Genomic DNA, 18,915 nt, shown 5'->3' with positions numbered 1-18,915 from the left:
ATATATCAGCATCCAGTCTTCAGATTTTCCAGCTTGGAAAGTTAAAATCCAGAGGTGATAGGGTTTTAAATAACCTGCTCCATGGCTGACTGTCTGGCCAGAATACCATCTAAATTAGTTTACAAGGGGCAATAACTGCTATCGGTTATAAACTAATGAGACCAAAGTGCTGATCAGAAAAGTGCTTATCGAGGAATAGCCTTTGACCTGACCTCTCGGCCCCAACCCATGCCACGTAGTGCTTCTGAATCATCTTCCAAAAACACAGTCTACTCCATCTCCTTCTGGGAATCTACACACCCCTGAACTGGTGCAAACTCCTCAGAGCCTGCCAGAGGGCTGCTCACTTGGGCTCTCTGCTCTCCCTCCTCACCTCTTAGATTTCCCAGCGCATCTGCTATGCTTTCTTCTTGCTCTCTTCCATTCCCTACTCAATATCCTTCCTATCCCCCTAGGCTTCCTCAAAAATCTCTTCCAGCAAAATTCTACCCATTTCTAACATCCACGCGAATGTGCTTTCCATCAGGTGACCTTGCTTAACAATGCTCCCTTGCTTAACCTGATGTGGTCTCTCTCTCCCCACCTGAAACCTTTTGCCATTTGTTTAGACCAGCGGTTCCCACGCTATGGTGTGTATCAGAATCACCTGGAGGGCTAGTGAAGCCCTCAGAGGCCAAGGTTTAATGTGCAAGGACAGTCCTGGACCTTTATAGGCTTCCTCGGTTCCCAGGCAAGTCTAACTCCCACCGCGGTTTGAGGGCCCCTGGTGTGGACTTTTCTTACAGCACTTCTTTCTACCTTTTCTCATGTAATTGGTGCATTCACCAACTCTCTATTAAGTTTGTCAGCTTCTCATTCAGCTTTAAATGTGAATCCCTACCCACGGGGATTTGCAAGAGTAGAAACTCGACGACTATGTGTTGTATGGAATTGACAAAAGCAGTGCTGAGAGGGTGGGTTGCGGAAAGTTTGAGTGGTACTCGCCAAAGTGGCGTGAGCACGCGGACTGTTTAGTAAATATTGACGATACCTTAGCCATGGGGAGCCAGTGCTGAGTCAGTTATCCAAGGCCTACATGAGCATGGTTGTTACAAGATGCCATTATCCACAGTCTTCTTCCTGAAGGAACAGGTAACCTATGATGGGGAGAAGACAGGCAAGGACAAAGATAGAAATGGATTGCTGAGAAGGGCAAGGAGGGAATCACAGAGGTATGTTTATGTGTTTAGACTCTGAATTTCAAGTTCTTAGAGTATATGCGGGCCAGAGAGGTATGAAGGGCATGTCCTTAACCGGAGCTTGGATGGGGATGTCAAAGACCAGGACCATGAGAGCTGTGTTCTTGGATAATAGAATGTGCCAGGCTAGGGCCAATTGGGGTGGACTTTAAACTGCAGCCTGAAAATAGCCAGTGACTATAGCCTACCATGAAAACAGAACCCAGTATGCCAGTAGAGACTGCAGAGATCACTGAGGGGCCCGTGGGTAGCTGAGGGCTTCACCGCCTCCGTCCTGGACAAGTGGGAGGGCTGTGAGGAGGTTGCTGCCCAGGGCAGCTCTGGCCTCTGCTTTCTTTAGTGCTCACCTGCTTGGTGGGAACCCACCATATCTGGCATACAGTATGTCATTCATTCACTCATTTATCTACCTACTCATATGCATTTATTGAGCACGTACTGTATGTCAAGCACTTTGCTGAGTATATAAATGATGCATTCCCAACACACAGGGCCCCCACACACACATTCTTAGTCCATCTCCAGCTTATCTTCTGCCTGTTTTTCCCTTGGAAAATCCCACTTTGGAGTCTTCAGTTTAGAAATAGGGGGAGAAACAAAAAAGAACACTTCTTAGCAGTGTCTTGAAATTGCTTATGTTTTAGTGACCCTATTTACTTATTTCTAGGACGCGGTTGATTTCCTCTCTCTTGATTTGTCTTATGAATGCCAAAGCGAGGCAAGTTTGCTGCAGAAGCTGAGTAAATTGCAGGTAAGTTGAGCCACTTCCCATATTGATGATGAGTGGCAATTTCCTGAGAGCATGTTAGACACTTAATGGTTTGGCTGACGTGTAAACTGGACTGTCACCAACAGTCAGCAGATCTGAAGACCTGCATCTGGGGATGTTTCCATTGACAGCATCTCTAGGGAATGTCGAGAGGTTAGGCAGTCTTCCCTGGAGAGGATAATGAGGGTTGGCTTGTTAAAGTCAGTATTCGCATGGATCTTTTCTCTTGTGTAGAAATCTACTGAGAATCAGAATTCCAGTGTTCATTCTGAGATTAAAAAGGACATTTCATGGACGGTCGCACAACGGTGTGAATATACTTAATGCCACTGAACTGTATACTTAAAAACGGTTAAGATGGTAAATTTTATGTTATCTGTATTTTACCACAATTTTTTAAAAAGATATTTCACACCCAGGTCTACTGAATAAGAAACCAGCTAGTGGGACCTTCCTGTAACCTCAGGCTCCTTCTTCCTGTAGCCAGTATTATTTTTTTCAAGTCTAACGATTCTGACTTATTAGAGAAAGTATGTTAGGCACCTCCCACCCAACTAGTAGCTTTCTCTCCTCTGCTTCATCACTGCTGTGTGACTTCCTTGCCGAATTCCCTGGAGTCCTAACCATTTCCCATTTCCTGACAGAATATAACTGATCATATAACAACTGGGTAGCGGTTTCTCTCTAGACCTCCCGAGTCCTAGCAGTATTCCTCTACTCACCCCTGAAGAGCTGCCTTCTTACAGGCTTCTCTACAGATGCCACCGGAACTCACCCAGACCTTACTATTGCCCCTGCAGGTTGGGGCACAAAGCCACTCTCCTCTGCTTTCAGCCTTGTGCCTCCTAGTTTTGAACCTACCATGTCTACCACCTAATAGGATGGATTGTCAGAGGAATTATCAGAGGATTGTTGAGCTCACTGACGTCAAACAGTGCTGCAGCTAGGTGGAACCTCCATTTTACCTGAGGCAGGAGGCTTAAAATGGACAAATTAGCATCAGCTCCACCCCTATGTCTATGTGTTTCCAGCTGACCTGTGTAGATGCCGCTGCTTTTGTTATCTACAAATAATAAGATAATCTCATCAAAGACTGCAAATGCATTCACAAGAAATTTGAGTAATAGCTGCTAGGATTTTAGTGCCTGCTCTACCCTCAAATGCTCACCACTTAGTATCTGACCTTGGTTAAGTTTCTTAAGTCTTGGGTGTCCTGGGAGAGGTAGAGACAGTGTGAGGACCTTAACCAAGGTCAGACACTAAGTGGTGAGCATTTGAGCTGAGATTGGAGCCAGGCTTTTCTCGTGATACCACACTGCCTCTCTAAAACAAAAACAAATCCAAGGTGTTGGGTACGTTCTAATGAGGGTGGCATTTTCGAAAATCATGTATGATTTTAGTTGTTTGTAAACACCTTCTCACCTGAACCCAGACTGGCTTGTGATCCAGAGCCTGCTCTCTGGGGCTTGCTGCCAGACTTCTGGGCCTTCAACAGCACTGTGGTGTCTTCAAGCCCTGCTGATGCCTGTATGACTAGATCTGTCTTTTGTCTTCCTCAAGGAGTTCAACCAGAGCTGTTGCTTAGCTAATGGGCTGAAACACCACTGACATTTAAAAACCGTCTGGGTTTTAAAATGCAGCACACCTCAGAGTGGCGCTCAGCAGAGCACTGGCTCGATTTCTGCTTGAGGATGTGGTTTTCAGTTTCCCTTTTTTATATCAAAACATTCTCAAGAAGACCTTCTCCCACCACTGACTGGATAAAGCTGTGAGTCTGCAGTCCATAGCCAGCCAGCCAGCCAAATAGTAAAACCTTCCCTGGACAAACTTAGTAGCCTCCAATGGTTCTTGATTCCTCTTATTTCCTTAGGAATTAAATTCCAGATGTTGCATTTGATAGCTCAGATGCAACCCCAAAGACTCAGGATGACCACTCTGATCACACAGTGGTGAGGAGAGAACTGAGCTGAGAGGAGACTGTCCCTTTCTGGGATCATCTGTTATATGCTTGGTAGCATTTCCCACAGTTACCACACCCAGGTCAGGAAGAGCAACCAAGTTCCCCCCAAGGAGAAGGGCTGACGTGTGTCCACAGGAATCCGAATCGCGCTGCCCACAGCTTTCTTCAAACTACCCTCCCTCCTCATCCCAGGTCTCCACACTGTCTTCTAAAGGGGCCTCTTTCTGTTGGCCGCAAGGGAAAAGAGTGAAGTCAGGACAGGGAGGAACAGGTACCCTCGCCCATTCCTGGTTCCCTCCACTCTTCTCAGAGTACCTGCTTGCCTCTCTGGTCCCACAGGGACCCTCAGCTACCACTGTCAAAGGTGTCTTAGGGCCAGAGGACATCCTCAGGCCCAGCACGTCGATGAAGAACCAAAGTACATCCACAGGTTCTGCAAGAGGCGCATGGGAGGGTTCCACATCCACTTATGAGAAAAGGCTCTCCCGCCCAGGGAATTCTCCACTCAGCAAAGTCTCCTCCAGCTCTCCAGGCCTGTGATAGCACAGGCCACCCCACCACATGCTGATCTTTCAGGAAAGAGAAGGCGCTCAGCTCCCTTAGTAGTTTAGCTCTCCTGTATTGACCCAGCACAGGGAAAGAACAAGGCTATGTGAGTCACAGCTCCACCAACTGTGGTCCTGGTCAACTTACCCAGCTTCTCAGAACTCAAGGCATCTCATCGGTAAAGAAGGGACATTGTTAGGGGCGGCTCTGAGAAAATAAAGAATATGCCTGCTTTCTTTTTAAGTAGTTGCTTTTGGTATCTCTCAGTGGCCTTTAACTACTCAGAGGAGGAAAAAGTTAGTGTGAGGAAAACGACTAAACCCAACCTCCCCAAAAGAGGTAATTTAAGGTGAAGTCAAACAACGTGTCAATTTAGAGACGTTTCCTTCAACACGGAAATAGGAGAAAAAATCATCCCTTCCAATTTTAATGAAGACAGTTCTTTTTTATTATTATTATGGAAAATGTCAAACATATCTGAAGATAGAAAGAAAAGTGTAATGAAACCATTCCCAGCTTCAAAAGCTACCCACTGGTGGCTGATCTTGTTTCATTTATACTCTACCTTCCCCGAATCACATTGTTTTGAAGCAAATCCCAGACAATCATAAATATTGTGATGGTGGCACCTGATTATGTCTCCTGTAGTAAGACAGACCCCTGACACGAGCGGACTGCCTTCTTCCTGGTCCTAACACTATGCCTGGTTCTAGCAGGTGCCTTGTATGCCTGAGATGAAGGTGCAGATGAATCTGTCCCTTTAGTGAGGATCAGCAGAGAGGGTGGCCTATGTTACTGAAAAGAATTGATCTTTGTCCCGCAGAATCTAGAGTCAGCTCCTGTTATTGACTGAGATGGCTAGAGGTAATATCCCAAAACAGGTTGAGTGTTTGTAGCTTCTCATCTTGAAAATATATGTCCGTGTTATCAAAAAACTTATTCTAGGCAGTTTTGGTTCACTTGCTGGACTTTATCTTTTTCAGACTATTGAGCCAAAAGTGAAAGTTTTCATCTTCAATTTAAAACTCCAGGACTGCCCCTCCACCAAGAAGAACCCATCTAGGCTGCTCTTCAGCCTTTTCGAAGGTGAGTGGACCATCACCGGAGAGGTTTTGAGTGACATTTGGTATACCGGTTTGGGAAGTAGCAGTCTCAAAAGTCTGGGGTTTCAGTGGGAGGTGGTCTGAGAGTCCATTCCAGATGGGTTCAGTGTCCTTCGCCTTCCTATTGTTGGTCCCTGAGTTCCCATTGGCCCAAGAAAGATGAGAGGTTCTGTACCAGGATGCCAAGGGTGCCTTGATCTTACAGAAATAAAGATCTTAAGGCCTCAGATGTCAGGTGTAAATATGGGAACTGCTCTGTACCTGTGTGTCTCTTTCCATTACCCTTCCCTCCAACGTTTCTCATCTCTGCCCTCCTTGGCAGGGCTGCCTCTCCCCCGCCCCACCACCACCACGGTGACCCCCTTGGCTTACCCTTGTTCATTTCCCCATTACCTCAAGGTACACTTGGCCCTGGTGGGTACCTGAGCAAAACTTTCAGGTCTGGGACGCACAGCTCATGGACTGTTTCCTCAATATTTCTTAGTTCAGATTCTTGAGAGTGAACCTGATTGGTGCTCCTGGTCCAGTCAGGTCAAGGGACGGGTGGGGTGTGTTAAGGCATCAGGGGCTTGGGAAAACTAGACGCTGCAGGAAGAGGCCCAGGGGCATGTCCTGGTGCCCTGATATTCAGTCCAGTCACCCTGAAAGGTCAGAGTATGGGAGAAGTAGTAGTGTCCTTGCCACCATCTGTCACCAGTGCTGAGCTGGCTTCGCAGACCTCATGAAACTTGACAGTAGACACCACTTAATGACCCTCACCCTAACTCGACTTTCATGGCATAACAATTTCCGTTCTTAAATTCCATCCCTTTCTAAATGGTGTGAGGATGGTTGATTTTGTATTTAATCTATAACACAATTTAAAAAAATCCACTCCTATCTAATGTTTGAGCTCTTCTAAATCAGTTGTTCTCTGTGTGTGGTCTCTAGGCCAGCAGTGTCAGTGTCGCCTGGGAACTTGTTAGACATTTCCATTCTCGAGCTCATCTCGGGTCAGAAACTCAGGTCAGAAGCTGATTAGAAACTTTGCAGTGGGCCCAGCAAGCTGTGTTTAACGAGCTCTGCAGGCGACACTGATGCACGTAGAAGTTAGAACCACTGTTCGAAGTCATAAATAGGTAGACATCACTTCTGACCTTAAATCCTTAGCCCATGGAATTTTCCAGAGAGGCCTGGAACCATTGCTTAGAATTTGGGTGTGTCACATAAGTGAGGAAAACGATTGATTACAGCCATGCATATTGTTGGTTGGGCTTCAGGTAGAGTTAATTAAACTTCTTCTCTTACAGCCATAAATAAAGACCAAGTGCTCATCATTGGGTTTGATATTAATATATTCCTGAGCTGTTCATCAAATTCCAAGAAAAGGTAATGTTAGATTTCCTGTCAAACCATCAATAACTGATATTTGCAAAATACTTTGCTGTTCTTCCATATGTGCAATCTCAAGGGACTGTTGTCATCTGCCTCTCGGGCCAGTGTGTTAATTGTGGACATTCTAGAGAAGAGAGATAGAGGCTCGGAGGGGAGAGCAGGGAGAACCCCTCTCACGAGTCTTACTCTGGGCCCTACGTAGTTCTGACATTCTCACCTGTCATTCAGCCACCTTGCAGTTCACACAAGTGCACACAACTAGCAGAGCTGGGATATGAACCTTTGCCTTCTCGTGTAAGATCTTGTGAGTCTGTGGCAGAGCAGACTGGGTTGAAGACAGATCTGACCATCCCAGTGAAGCTATGTGATCTGAGTGAGATGAGATCTCTGCATCTGTACCCAGCCTTCCTCAGGGCTGCCCTCTGCAGGTATAACTGCTGCACTCTATGGTGCAGTGCTTTCCAGCCTGTGGGACCGGACTCATACACCGGGAAATTAATTTAGAGGTTCAATTTGAAATGTTAAAAAATAAATGTTTTCCAAAAAAGAAAAATACTTATTTCTGAAATAAAACATACACAAAATATATATGGACATAAATGTCTATACATCTATACATAGTGATAGGTGGTGAAAGACACAGACCATGTGCTCTTTTTACCATTTACAAGCTATGTGGTCAAGGAGAAGTTCTCATTAAAACAAACAAAAAAAGATATGAGTTCATTTACATTAATAAAGTCTGGAGATGGACAGTCTAGAGTGGGTATAATCATCAGGAATCCAGGCTCCTATCTTGTTGCTTTGTCATCCTTAACAAGGCTTCTACCTCATAGTCCATGATGGATACTTGAGCTCCTGACATTATGTCCATAATCTAGGCAGCGTGAAGAAGGAAGGAGGTGGTAGCTGGGTTTGATGTTCAACTGGTAACATCAGCAGAGCTGTACCAGTAGTTCAATTATTGAAGTACTTCTGTACCAGCTGGTAGATAGCTGTTAGTCCCCTGGTGCCCAGAAGTTACTCATTTCTTTAAATCTGTTTCCTTCTCTGTGGAATAAAGATAAATAATTATAGTACCTATCTCATAAATTTGTTGTAAAAATTAGATAATATACATACATTCTTATCATGGTGGCCAGCACAGAATCGATGCTCAATAAATTGAAATCAACATTATTATTAGCTATGTTTTATAAATTATAAGAAGGAAAAAGTATGGCATCAAAACTGAGCATAGTATTCAAGGGTGATCTAATACAGAGAACAATAACATTGGTACAGTATTTTTACTCACATACGAGCAATAATAACTCACTTAAGCGGTGGTTATAATAATTTTCCCATCTACCAGTCACCTTCTGCCCATGATTTTGTGGATATGGCTTTCCACTCAGTCTTTCTGGAATGTTTACTGATTAAATACATTTTAATATCACTGTTCATCATTCTGGGGGCATTTGTAACTCACAGAGTCATTACTTATTATGTCCTTTTGTGTCACTTCAACCCCATAGCCCATCTTGTTCTCTGACTGACAGCTTGACCCTTCAGGCTGCCCGGAAGTGGGACCTCGAGACTGCAGTAGGCTCTTCGACGAGCTCGGCCTATCAGACAGTATGGGAAACATTTGCTAACCAGTCCAGAGCAGAAAGGGATGCTTTCCTGCAGGATGTTTTTCCTGAAGGCTTCCTCTGGGGCGTCTCCACAGGAGCCTTTAATGTGGAAGGAGGCTGGGCCGAGGATGGAAGAGGGGCAAGTGTCTGGGACCGACTGGGGTCCCAGAAGGCTGCCAAGGGCCAAGCAACACCAGAGGTGGCCAGTGACAGTTACCACAAGGTGTACTCTGACGTTGCCCTTCTTCGTGGCCTCCAGGCTCAGGTCTACAAGTTCTCTATCTCCTGGTCCCGTATCTTCCCCACTGGGCATGCGCACAGCCCCAGCCTTCAGGGTGTCGCCTACTACAACAAGCTCATCGACAGCCTGCTAGACTCACACATCAAGCCCATGGCCACACTGTTCCACTGGGACCTGCCTCAGGCCCTGCAGGATCTCGGTGGGTGGCAGAATGAGAGCGTGGTGGAAGACTTCCTGGACTATGCAGCCTTCTGCTTCTCCACCTTTGGGGACCGTGTGAAGCTGTGGGTAACCTTCCACGAGCCATGGGTGATGAGCTATGCAGGCTATGGCACCGGCCAACACGCACCGGGCATCTCTGACCCAGGAGTGGCCTCTTTTAAGGTACTTCTCATCTTTGCAGCACCTACTCATTGGAGGAGAAAGGACATTTGGTGGAAGAGTCAGTTTATCTTCCCATCGGCAACTGTTTACTTTTTGTCCTTTAAAGGAAATCAGAGGGAGGGGAGGAACCATAAATTGTTAATCACCTCGTTTTGTCCAAACACTGTGCTGACACTTTCAAAATAGTTATTATGTTCTCAGAAAAGCACAAATGAATGAGAGAATTGGGGAGGAGAAACAATTTAGTCATGACGATGTCACTAGTGGGTTGACTAGTTTGAAGCCAGAATTTGAGTTCAAGTCTACTCGACTCCAAGGCAAGTTTTCTGTGTCATCCAGTCCTTTTAGTTGCAAGTGACAGAAAACCCAACCCACACTTAATTAAGCAAGTAGGGGAATTTATGAGTTCTTTATTGGCTTTATTCTTGAGCTACTTAGTAGCCAGATGGCAGGAACGCAGTTCTCATATTTCAAGACCAGGAGGAAAGAAAGCTTGCCTCCGTTCTGGCATTCCCAGAAAAAGTCTCCTTGTGTCTCATGGTCTCTGCATGGGTCAAATGTCCATCCCCGAACCAGTCATTGAGTCTAGGCTAAGGGACTGTGGGGCACTGACTGGTTTGGGTCCAGGTCCCAGCTCTACCCCTCAGCACACTGGTTGAGAGGTGGGGAGGTGGGGAGGGACACAGGGGTTGGCTTTCCAGAGGGCATCGGGGTATCATTTCAACAAGGAGGGAATGTATATACTGGAGACAAAATTTTAAATGTCTTAATATGGCCTCCTTCCATCATTTTCTTTTGTCTTCAAAATCTCCCAGAAAACCCACCAGCTTTCCCTGGCAACATTCTTCAGATTAGGTATGTTAATCTGGCTCTCCCCCATCACTCTTAGGGGCCTGTTCCAAAATGAGTATTTACTGTGCCCCATGCTAGGTGTTAAGGCGGATGCCTGGCCCGAGCCCTCGAGATGTTAAAACCTTTGAGGGGAGATGACACTAATACACATAAGAAAATTGGAGAACAATTAAAAATGTCCCCAATTATAGTGAGCTGGAATACAATGAATAAATGATTCAATGAAATGACAAAAATTATAGCACTTAAGTCAAGGTTTCCATTCTGCTCTCAGCAAGTGACTGCACCGAGGGAGAGCAGACGACGCTCCTGAAAATGGAAGGTTCGAACCTCTCTGTTTGTCTCCTCATTGTAAAAGTCATCCAGACTTTCTCTCCTCAGGGTTCTTATCCCTACAGCTGTGGCTGCTGAGATTTTCTACAGAGACTTCAATGAGAAAGTCCACCTCACTCTTCTCCTTCAATTTGTGTTTTTACTTATTAGTTAAAACATTATAATACCATTAAGGACAAATTTCAAAGAAAAGATTTCTCTCATAAGTCTTACCAATATTTCCTTCCAGTCTTGGCTTCCTTACATTCCTAGTATAATCACACTGAGCACTTAGTTTAATGCCCTCTTTAAAAAATAGACTTTATTTTTTAGAGTAGTTTCGGGTTCACTGCAAAACTGAATGGAAGAAACAGAGAATTCTCATATATTCTCTACTCTCCATCCTCTCCTATTGTCAACATCCCCCACCAATGTGGCTCACTTGTTATGATCAATGAACCTGCATTGACACATCATCATCGCACTAGTGCTCACTTTCCACTTGGCATGTCATTAACACTTTCCCATGTTGTTGTGCCATCATAATGATTGTTTCTGATGATTGTCTGATACCCACTGAGCATCCTGCCCGACACTCACTAGTTTAGAAGGGACGTATTCCTGCATTTTGGAAAGGATCACAGCTCACTGTCGGAATTTAGGACCTAGTTAAGGATGAACACGTGGCACATGAGAAGCAGTGAGGTGTTTTACTTCCTCGGGTATATTTTGATATGAAATTCTTTAAAAGTAAATGTCATCACCCTCAGATGATAAAAGGGAAAGGGAGCTGAGCAGTAACAACCTCGCTTCTGCATGCCTAGTTTCTGCTTTGTGTTTTATAGGCACCATCTTATTTAATCCTCCTAAATGGATCCATAATTACCTGCTTCTTGCAGACCAGGAAGCAGAAATTGAGAGAGAAGACTGTTGAGTTTCCTGAGCTAGTTAGAGACACAGTCAAGATTCAAATCTAGGCCTGTTGTACTCCAGACACCTTGCTTTTGCCTGTTTTTTCATGGTGCTCCACCAAGATAAGCTGTTAACTTTTGTAAGACCATCAGTTAAGTCTACAAAGAGATTCCTGGTCATGGTGTTTCTGCCTCGATTTTGTTAAGTAGAAAGGGCAGCTGGTAAGCTAGAAAGAATTGTCCCCTCCTTTGTGTGTTAACTAAAAAGACCCTCCCCCCACCCCAATTAGTTGTTGACTAATTAGGCAATAAGCAGTTACTGAGAACAGAGACAGAATAGCACTGTGGGTGACAATACAGGCAATACAGGCCTGGAGTCAGATTGCCTTCATTCTGCTCTCTCCGGAATCTTATTTTCCACGTCTGTGCGGTGGTAATAATAATTGTACTTACCACTTAAGGTTGTTGTGAGAATTACATGAGAGAACTCACTAACAGTTTTTATTGTTAATATGGTTGTCGATAGCTGCTACTATTGACATGTTGATGGTGGTGTTGACTGGTCAACATTGTTATCCATTGTTGGTATTGTGGGCACTGGTATTGATGTCGATGTCTGCACTGTCCATATTGTTGACTTGTTGACATTAGTGTGAACTTGATCTAATGACATTGTTGGCATTAGTGTTAATGTTATTGATGTTGACATTTTCGGTGCCACTATTGTTATTAACTCGCTGGTATTATCGACATTGGTGTGATCTTGTTGATGTTGTCACTGACTCGCTGCTGGTTTGTTGGTGCTGTTGCTGACATTGCTGCTGTTGTTATTAAGCACTGTATTTCCTTCTTTTTTCTTCACAAGGTGGCTCACCTGGTCCTCAAGGCTCACGCCAGAGCTTGGCACTACTACAACAGCCGCCATCGCCCACAGCAGCAGGGGCATGTGGGCATTGTGCTAAACTCAGACTGGGCTGAGCCCTTATCCCCAGAGAGGCCCGAAGATCTGAGAGCCACCGAACGCTTCTTGCACTTCATGCTGGGCTGGTTTGCACATCCCATTTTTGTGGATGGAGACTACCCGGCTACCTTGAGGGCCCAGATCCAACGGATGAACAGACAGTGCCCCAGTCCTGTGGCCCAGCTCCCTGAGTTCACTGAGGCAGAAAAGCAGCTTCTGAAAGGCTCCGCTGATTTTCTGGGTCTGTCCCATTACACGTCCCGCCTCATCAGCAACGCTCAACAGGACACCTGCATCCCCAGCTATGATACCATCGGAGGCTTCTCACAGCATGTGGACCCTGCATGGCCCCAGACTTCCTCACCCTGGATTCGTGTGGTACCCTGGGGCTTGAGGAGGCTGTTGCGGTTTGTATCCTTGGAATACACAAAAGGAAAAGTTCCAATCTACCTGGCTGGGAATGGCATGCCCATTGGGGAAAATGAAAATCTCTTTGATGATTCCTTGAGAGTAGACTACTTCACTCAATATATCAATGAAGTGCTCAAAGGTAAGAATGGTGGATATGTTGGTGATTGGAAGGTGGGTAGTACCTCTTCAAGTCTTCAGAGTTTTGTTTTAGGGGACAAAGTCAGTCTCCCAAGGAAATAAAGCCAAAAAGTAGTTGGTGCTAGCAGCGTGAGTCCCTCACAACAGCCTCCTAACCGTCTCCCTCAAAGGCTTCAAGTCTTTGCTCCCATATTCTTACTCCCTAGAATGCCTCCCTTCTACATTCTGCCCATCCGAATCCTGTCTATTCATCAAGCCTCATCATCTTTTAAAGCACTTATTTAACAAATATTTATTGACTACCTGTTATACGCCAGACATTGTGTAAGACAGTAGGGGTACAATATTGAACAAACATTGTCTTTTCCCATAGGAGACTCACAGTCCTCAGAGGACCACAGACAGAAAGTTGCAATATAGGGTGATAAAGGCATTACAGAATGGCATGAGGACACACAAGATGGGACTCCAACCCATTAAATCTTTCTTCATTGCTCCAGGCACATTGATCTTCATCTCCTTTAATTGGCTATAAAATATACATTCCATATCATTCACTTTGATCTAATTAATCCATATCTACAGTCTCATTCTTAGCTAACATACTGTTTCATGTGTTTTTTATTCCAAGTAAAAACGAATGGCAAACAGGCTTCATCTCATATGTCAGTACCAATTGGTTGATAGCGGCTAGTTGTCATCATAGAGGACTATGATGAAAAGCTTTCAAGGCCTCGTCTAAATTCAAAGAGAAAGAGTCGATAACTGATACCTGTCCTGGGCACCACAGTGAAAAAGAGACACACATCCCACTGAGGGGAAGTCAAACACCCACTCTTATTCTTCACTTGTACTCTTCTCAGCATTAAGTAATGTTCCAATTCTAAAATCTTCATAATCTTGAAATCAATTTAAGACGTTATCTCAAGTGATCCTAGAAACAACCTTATGCAATAAATAGGGGCAGATATTATCCTTGTGGGACAACTGTAAAAACTGATGCTCTGAGGTATTAAATACTGTGCCCAAACCTCCAGAGAGTGGAACCATAGGCTTTTCTATCTCTGGCCCAGCTCTTCACTCTATTGACTCACTGCTACTCACCTTTGTGTTCCTGGAGCCTGGCACAGCCCAGAGACAAAGCAGGTACTTGCTGGGTTATTAATTGAATAAATGAGCAACTTATCCTACTTCTTATACAATGAATGTTGCTTGAGAGCCTGTATGATCTGATAAAAACAAGGTTTAATATTTCGCTGGCTCCCAGTTGGAGCCCACAGCCATTGCCTTACTTCGGCTCTGGTTCTTGGTTGACTTGCTAGACTGTCTTTATTTTCTCACAGTTCTGGAGCCCAGATGTCTGAAATCAAGATGTCAGTAGGTGTGCTCTCCCTCCAAAGGCTCCAAGGGAGAATCCTTCCTTGCCTCTTCCAGCTTCTGGTGGCTCCAGTCATTCCTTGGTTTGTAGCTGCATCACTCCAATCTCTCCCTCCATATTCACATGGCCTTCTTCTCTACATCTCTTATAAGGACGCTTGTCATTGGAGTTAGGGCCTATCTGGTTAATTCAGGATGATCTCATCTTGACATCCTTAATTACATCTGCAAAGACCCTTTTCCCAAGTAAGGTTACCTTTGCTGGCACCAGGCGTGAAGGCTTGAGCCTACCTTTTTGGCAACCACCATTGAACTCACTATATCAGGGAATACATTTATGTAGGCTTTCTTTCTTTTCTTTTTTTTTTAAACATAGAATGCATGATCATTTTATGTCAATATTACTAAACACAAACAAGGAAAAACAAACGGACATTTTTTAAGATTAAACAATTAGTGTATTCTATATAAAACCAAGGAGTCCTGATACTTGCAGATTGGGCATGTTCTCTCCATTATTCAAGACAGGGATGTTCCTTTGGATTGAGATTTATTGTGACAGATGTGGCCTGATTTCTTTTATTTCTTTTTATTCCTTCTGATTTTCTTTTTATTCCTTCTGAGGAAGAAAAAGGGTTAACATTTTTGGAGTAACTCATCACCCCCAAAACTTTCATGTCAAAAAGAAACTTTGAAAAGACAATATCAACATCAATAACAGAGACTTCAAATAATGTTTTTGTTTTTCTCTAAAGCTGTCAAGGAGGACTCAGTGGATGTTCGATCTTACATTGCTCGTTCCCTTATCGATGGCTTTGAAGGACCCTCTGGTTACAGCCAGAGGTTTGGGCTGCATCACGTCAACTTCAACGATAGCAGCAAGCCAAGGACTCCCAGGAAATCTGCCTATTTTTTCACCAGAATCATTGAAAAGAATGGTTTCCTCACCAAGGCAGTAAAAAAACTGCCACCACTCAGAACAGCAAACTTCTCCCCTAAAATAGGAGCCTTCGCTTTTCCTTCGGAGGTGCCCTCTCAGGCTAAAGTAATTTGGGAAAAGTTCTCCACCCAACCCAAGTTTGAAAGAGATTTGTTCTACCACGGCACATTCCGGGATGACTTTCTGTGGGGTGTTTCTTCATCAGCCTATCAGATCGAAGGAGCTTGGGATGCCGATGGCAAAGGCCCCAGCATCTGGGATAACTTTACCCACACACCAGGAAACAATGTGGAAGACAATGCCACTGGAGACATAGCCTGTGACAGCTATAATCAATTGGATGCTGATCTGAATATGCTGCGAGCTTTGAAGGTGAAGGCTTATCACTTCTCTCTGTCCTGGTCTCGGATTTTCCCAACTGGTAGAAACAGTTCTATCAACAGACATGGTGTTGATTATTACAACAGGCTGATCAATGGCTTGGTGGCAAGCAACATCTCTCCCATGGTGACTCTGTTCCACTGGGACCTGCCCCAGGCCCTCCAAGATATTGGAGGCTGGGAGAATTCTTCCTTGATTGAGTTGTTTAACAGCTATGCAGACTTTTGTTTCCAGACGTTTGGTGACAGAGTCAAGTTCTGGATGACCTTTAACAAGCCCACATACCTGGCATGGTTGAGTTACGGCTCAGGAGATTTTCCCCCAAATGTGAATGAGTCAGGCTGGGCGCCTTACAGGATTGGCCATGCAGTCATCAAAGCTCATGCCAGAGTCTATCACACCTACGATGAGAGATACAGGCAAGTTCAGAAGGGAGTCATCTCTTTGAGCCTCAGTGCACCCTGGGCAGAGCCCAAGTCACCGAAGGTCCCAAGAGAAGTGGAGGCAGCTGACCGAATGCTGCAGTTCTCACTGGGCTGGTTCGCCCACCCCATTTTCCGAAACGGAGACTATCCTGATGCCATGAAGTGGAAAGTGGGGAACAGGAGTGAACTACAACACTTAGCCACCTCTCGCCTGCCAAGTTTCACTGAGGAGGAGAAGAAGTACATCAGGGCTACGGCCGACGTGTTTTGCCTCAACACCTACTCCTCCAAAATTGTGTGGCATATAACACCCAGATTAAACCCACCCTCCTACAAAGATGACCAGGAGATGACTGAGGAGGAGGACCCTTCATGGCCTTCCACAGAAATTAATGGGGCTGCGCCCTGGGGAATGCGAAGACTGCTCAACTGGATCAAAGAAGAGTATGGTGACATCCCCATTTACATCACTGAGAATGGAGCGGGACTGACAAATCCGACAGTGGAAGACACCGATAGGATATTTTACCACAAAACCTACATCAATGAAGCTTTGAAAGGTAGGTAAGGGTTCACGTTCCCCCTTACAGAATCTTCCAACATCCATATGTCATGTGCCTGAAATGGTCTGGCAGCATGGATTACAAACCATCAATCTCTCTTATGTCTAACTCCATAATTCATTCCCTTTCTGGGGTTACAGATCCCTTTGGGAATCTGAAAAAAGCTAAAGTCATCCCCCAAATGTACACACACAGACCTCACAAGAGTATCTCCATAGGATCCTTCATTTATTCTTCAGCAACTACTGTGTGACAATTTCTTTTCTAAGTGCTGGGGAAACCACAGAGAACAAACCCATAACTTTCGGCTGACATTGCCAATGGATTCCATACACTCCAGAGCAAGACACTTCTCTACTTCACATTTCTGTGTTTAAATTCTAAAGTGGGCTGAGTCTCTTGAATTGAAGACACATCCTTTTACTCCCCAAAATAATTTGATTTTATAAAGATGAGTCATTAATACTTGCTATGGGGGCATCAGTACTGGCAAAAACAAAGACACACGAGCCAGTCTGTCTGTCAGAGCATATATTACTTGTGCGTACAGGTTGAATGGTGTAGGACCTCTGTCTTGAGTTGAGGATCCAGTGCTGGGCTGAGCTTCTTGAGGCCCCCAACCTCCGGGGGTAAAGCTTTCCTCTGCTTCCTTTGGAATGTTCCCAGCCTACAGGCTCGACGGGGTAGACCTTCGAGGGTACGCCGTGAGGTCTCTGATGGACAACTTTGAGTGGCTACATGGTTACACAGTCAAGTTTGGACTGTACCATGTGGACTTCAATAATGTGAACAGGCCTCGTACAGCAAGAGCCTCTGCCAGGTACTACACAGAGGTCATCACTAACAACGGCATGCCGCTGCCCAGGGAAGACGAGTTTCTCTATGGTCGGTTTCCCGAGGGCTTCATCTGGAGTGCAGCTTCCGCTGCCTATCAGGTGAGGAGTTCAAGGCAGTTCAGCATTGTCTGTTGCACACCTACTTGTGCCAGGTTCTAGGCTTGGTGCTGAGGAGGGCGGGTATAAGCAGGGCATTTCCATAGACTGTGGGAGGGAAGTGAGGGATACCATGGGAGGAATCTGGGAGATCCTCTTCCCAGCTCCATCACATCCCCAAATACAGGCAAACCAGCACAATTAAGAGGGCTGTGCTCAGATGGGTGTTAGCGGGAAGATGGAGCAGGTGGAGCCTGGATAGAAACACTCAGGCACAGACATGCAAATATGAAGATTCTCTGCCAGGTACCTTTATTTCTCGCCTAGTCTCCTCCAAGTAGGCAAGTTGCTCAAAATGGTTATGACATGCATCTGGGTTTTTTTCTGATGTGCTAACAACATCATACTGTTACCTTATTCATGCCAAATGAAGCTTACTCATACAGGAAAATATGAAAGTTTTTCACAGAAAAATAAAAAGCAGAATGACTTGCCCTGGCATTTAGTGGTGAGTCCCTGCTTTACATCTTCTGCTTCCATTTATTTTCTTTGTTCCAGGAGTGGGGGCTCTGCATGCTCAGTGTGGAACCTGGGCCGTGTCAGTGATGTGAGCCGACCTGACTCCGGGTGTGCTCAGCCCTTGGGTTTTTTTCTAGACAGTCATAGCTGCCAAAAATATTTTTGAGGTAGTAGAGTGTTAACTACTACCAGGGTATAAAGAAACCTCTTTAAATTCTACCACATCCAGCCTGGCCTGATTGACATTTTGGATGGATAATTCTTTGTTGTGGGTGGTGTCCTCTACATGGTTAGATATTTAGCAGCATCCCTGGCCTCTACCTACTAGATGCCAGTAGACTTCTCTCCCAGTTGTAACAACCAAAAATATCTCCAGACGTTGATAAATGTCTCCTCAAGGCACAAATAGCCACTGGGTGGAGAATCACAGCTGGACACAGGAAGGTGTAGGAATTTACTCTAGGGCACAGGCTGCAGGCCTCGCTGCATTCTTTAACCCTTTCCGTGCAAGGGCAGGGAGTCTTGAAAACATTTTAGCCAACCCGTCTTGAATGATTAAATTGGCATCAGTGAGTGCTCATTTCTATTCATTATGGCAGTCAGCAGGCACAATTCTCACCATTTGTGACACCGGATATTCTAATTAGCAAAGTATGGGTTATGAATTGAGAATGGATGAGAAGTGTCTATAGTGTGGGCTTCCTGATCAGATGCCATCTGACTGTTCTTTTTAAAACCTCTCATTTGGAAACCTTTTAAACATAGAGAAAATTTGCAAAAATAATACAGAGGACTTCCATATACCCTTTCCTCATATTTCTCAATTGTTAACACTTTACCTTTTGTCTTATTTTCCCTCTGTGTGTATATATGTACATACATACACACATACATAATATATATGTACATATATACATATGTGTGTATATATGTATACATAATATATATACACCTATATACAT

General features: G+C 44.8%; 1 protein-coding gene across 1 annotated transcript in view; it reads left to right on the top strand.

Annotated features, from left to right (window-relative positions):
• LCT (lactase) overlaps positions 1-18,915 on the top strand; it is a 41,478-nt gene that overhangs the window by 8,631 nt on the left and 13,932 nt on the right. Inside the window, exons 3-9 of the mRNA XM_006921036.2 lie at positions 1,906-1,989; positions 5,497-5,599; positions 6,906-6,984; positions 8,508-9,231; positions 12,172-12,817; positions 14,949-16,499; positions 17,169-17,437. Coding sequence (XP_006921098.1) covers positions 1,906-1,989; positions 5,497-5,599; positions 6,906-6,984; positions 8,508-9,231; positions 12,172-12,817; positions 14,949-16,499; positions 17,169-17,437 — 3,456 coding nt within the window. The remainder of the gene's footprint in view (positions 1-1,905; positions 1,990-5,496; positions 5,600-6,905; positions 6,985-8,507; positions 9,232-12,171; positions 12,818-14,948; positions 16,500-17,168; positions 17,438-18,915) is intronic.

This window comes from Pteropus alecto, unplaced genomic scaffold (assembly GCF_000325575.1).
Source record: "Pteropus alecto unplaced genomic scaffold, ASM32557v1 scaffold3, whole genome shotgun sequence".
Classification (NCBI taxonomy): Eukaryota; Metazoa; Chordata; class Mammalia; order Chiroptera; family Pteropodidae; genus Pteropus; species Pteropus alecto.
This window is presented reverse-complemented; position numbering and strand designations above follow the sequence as displayed.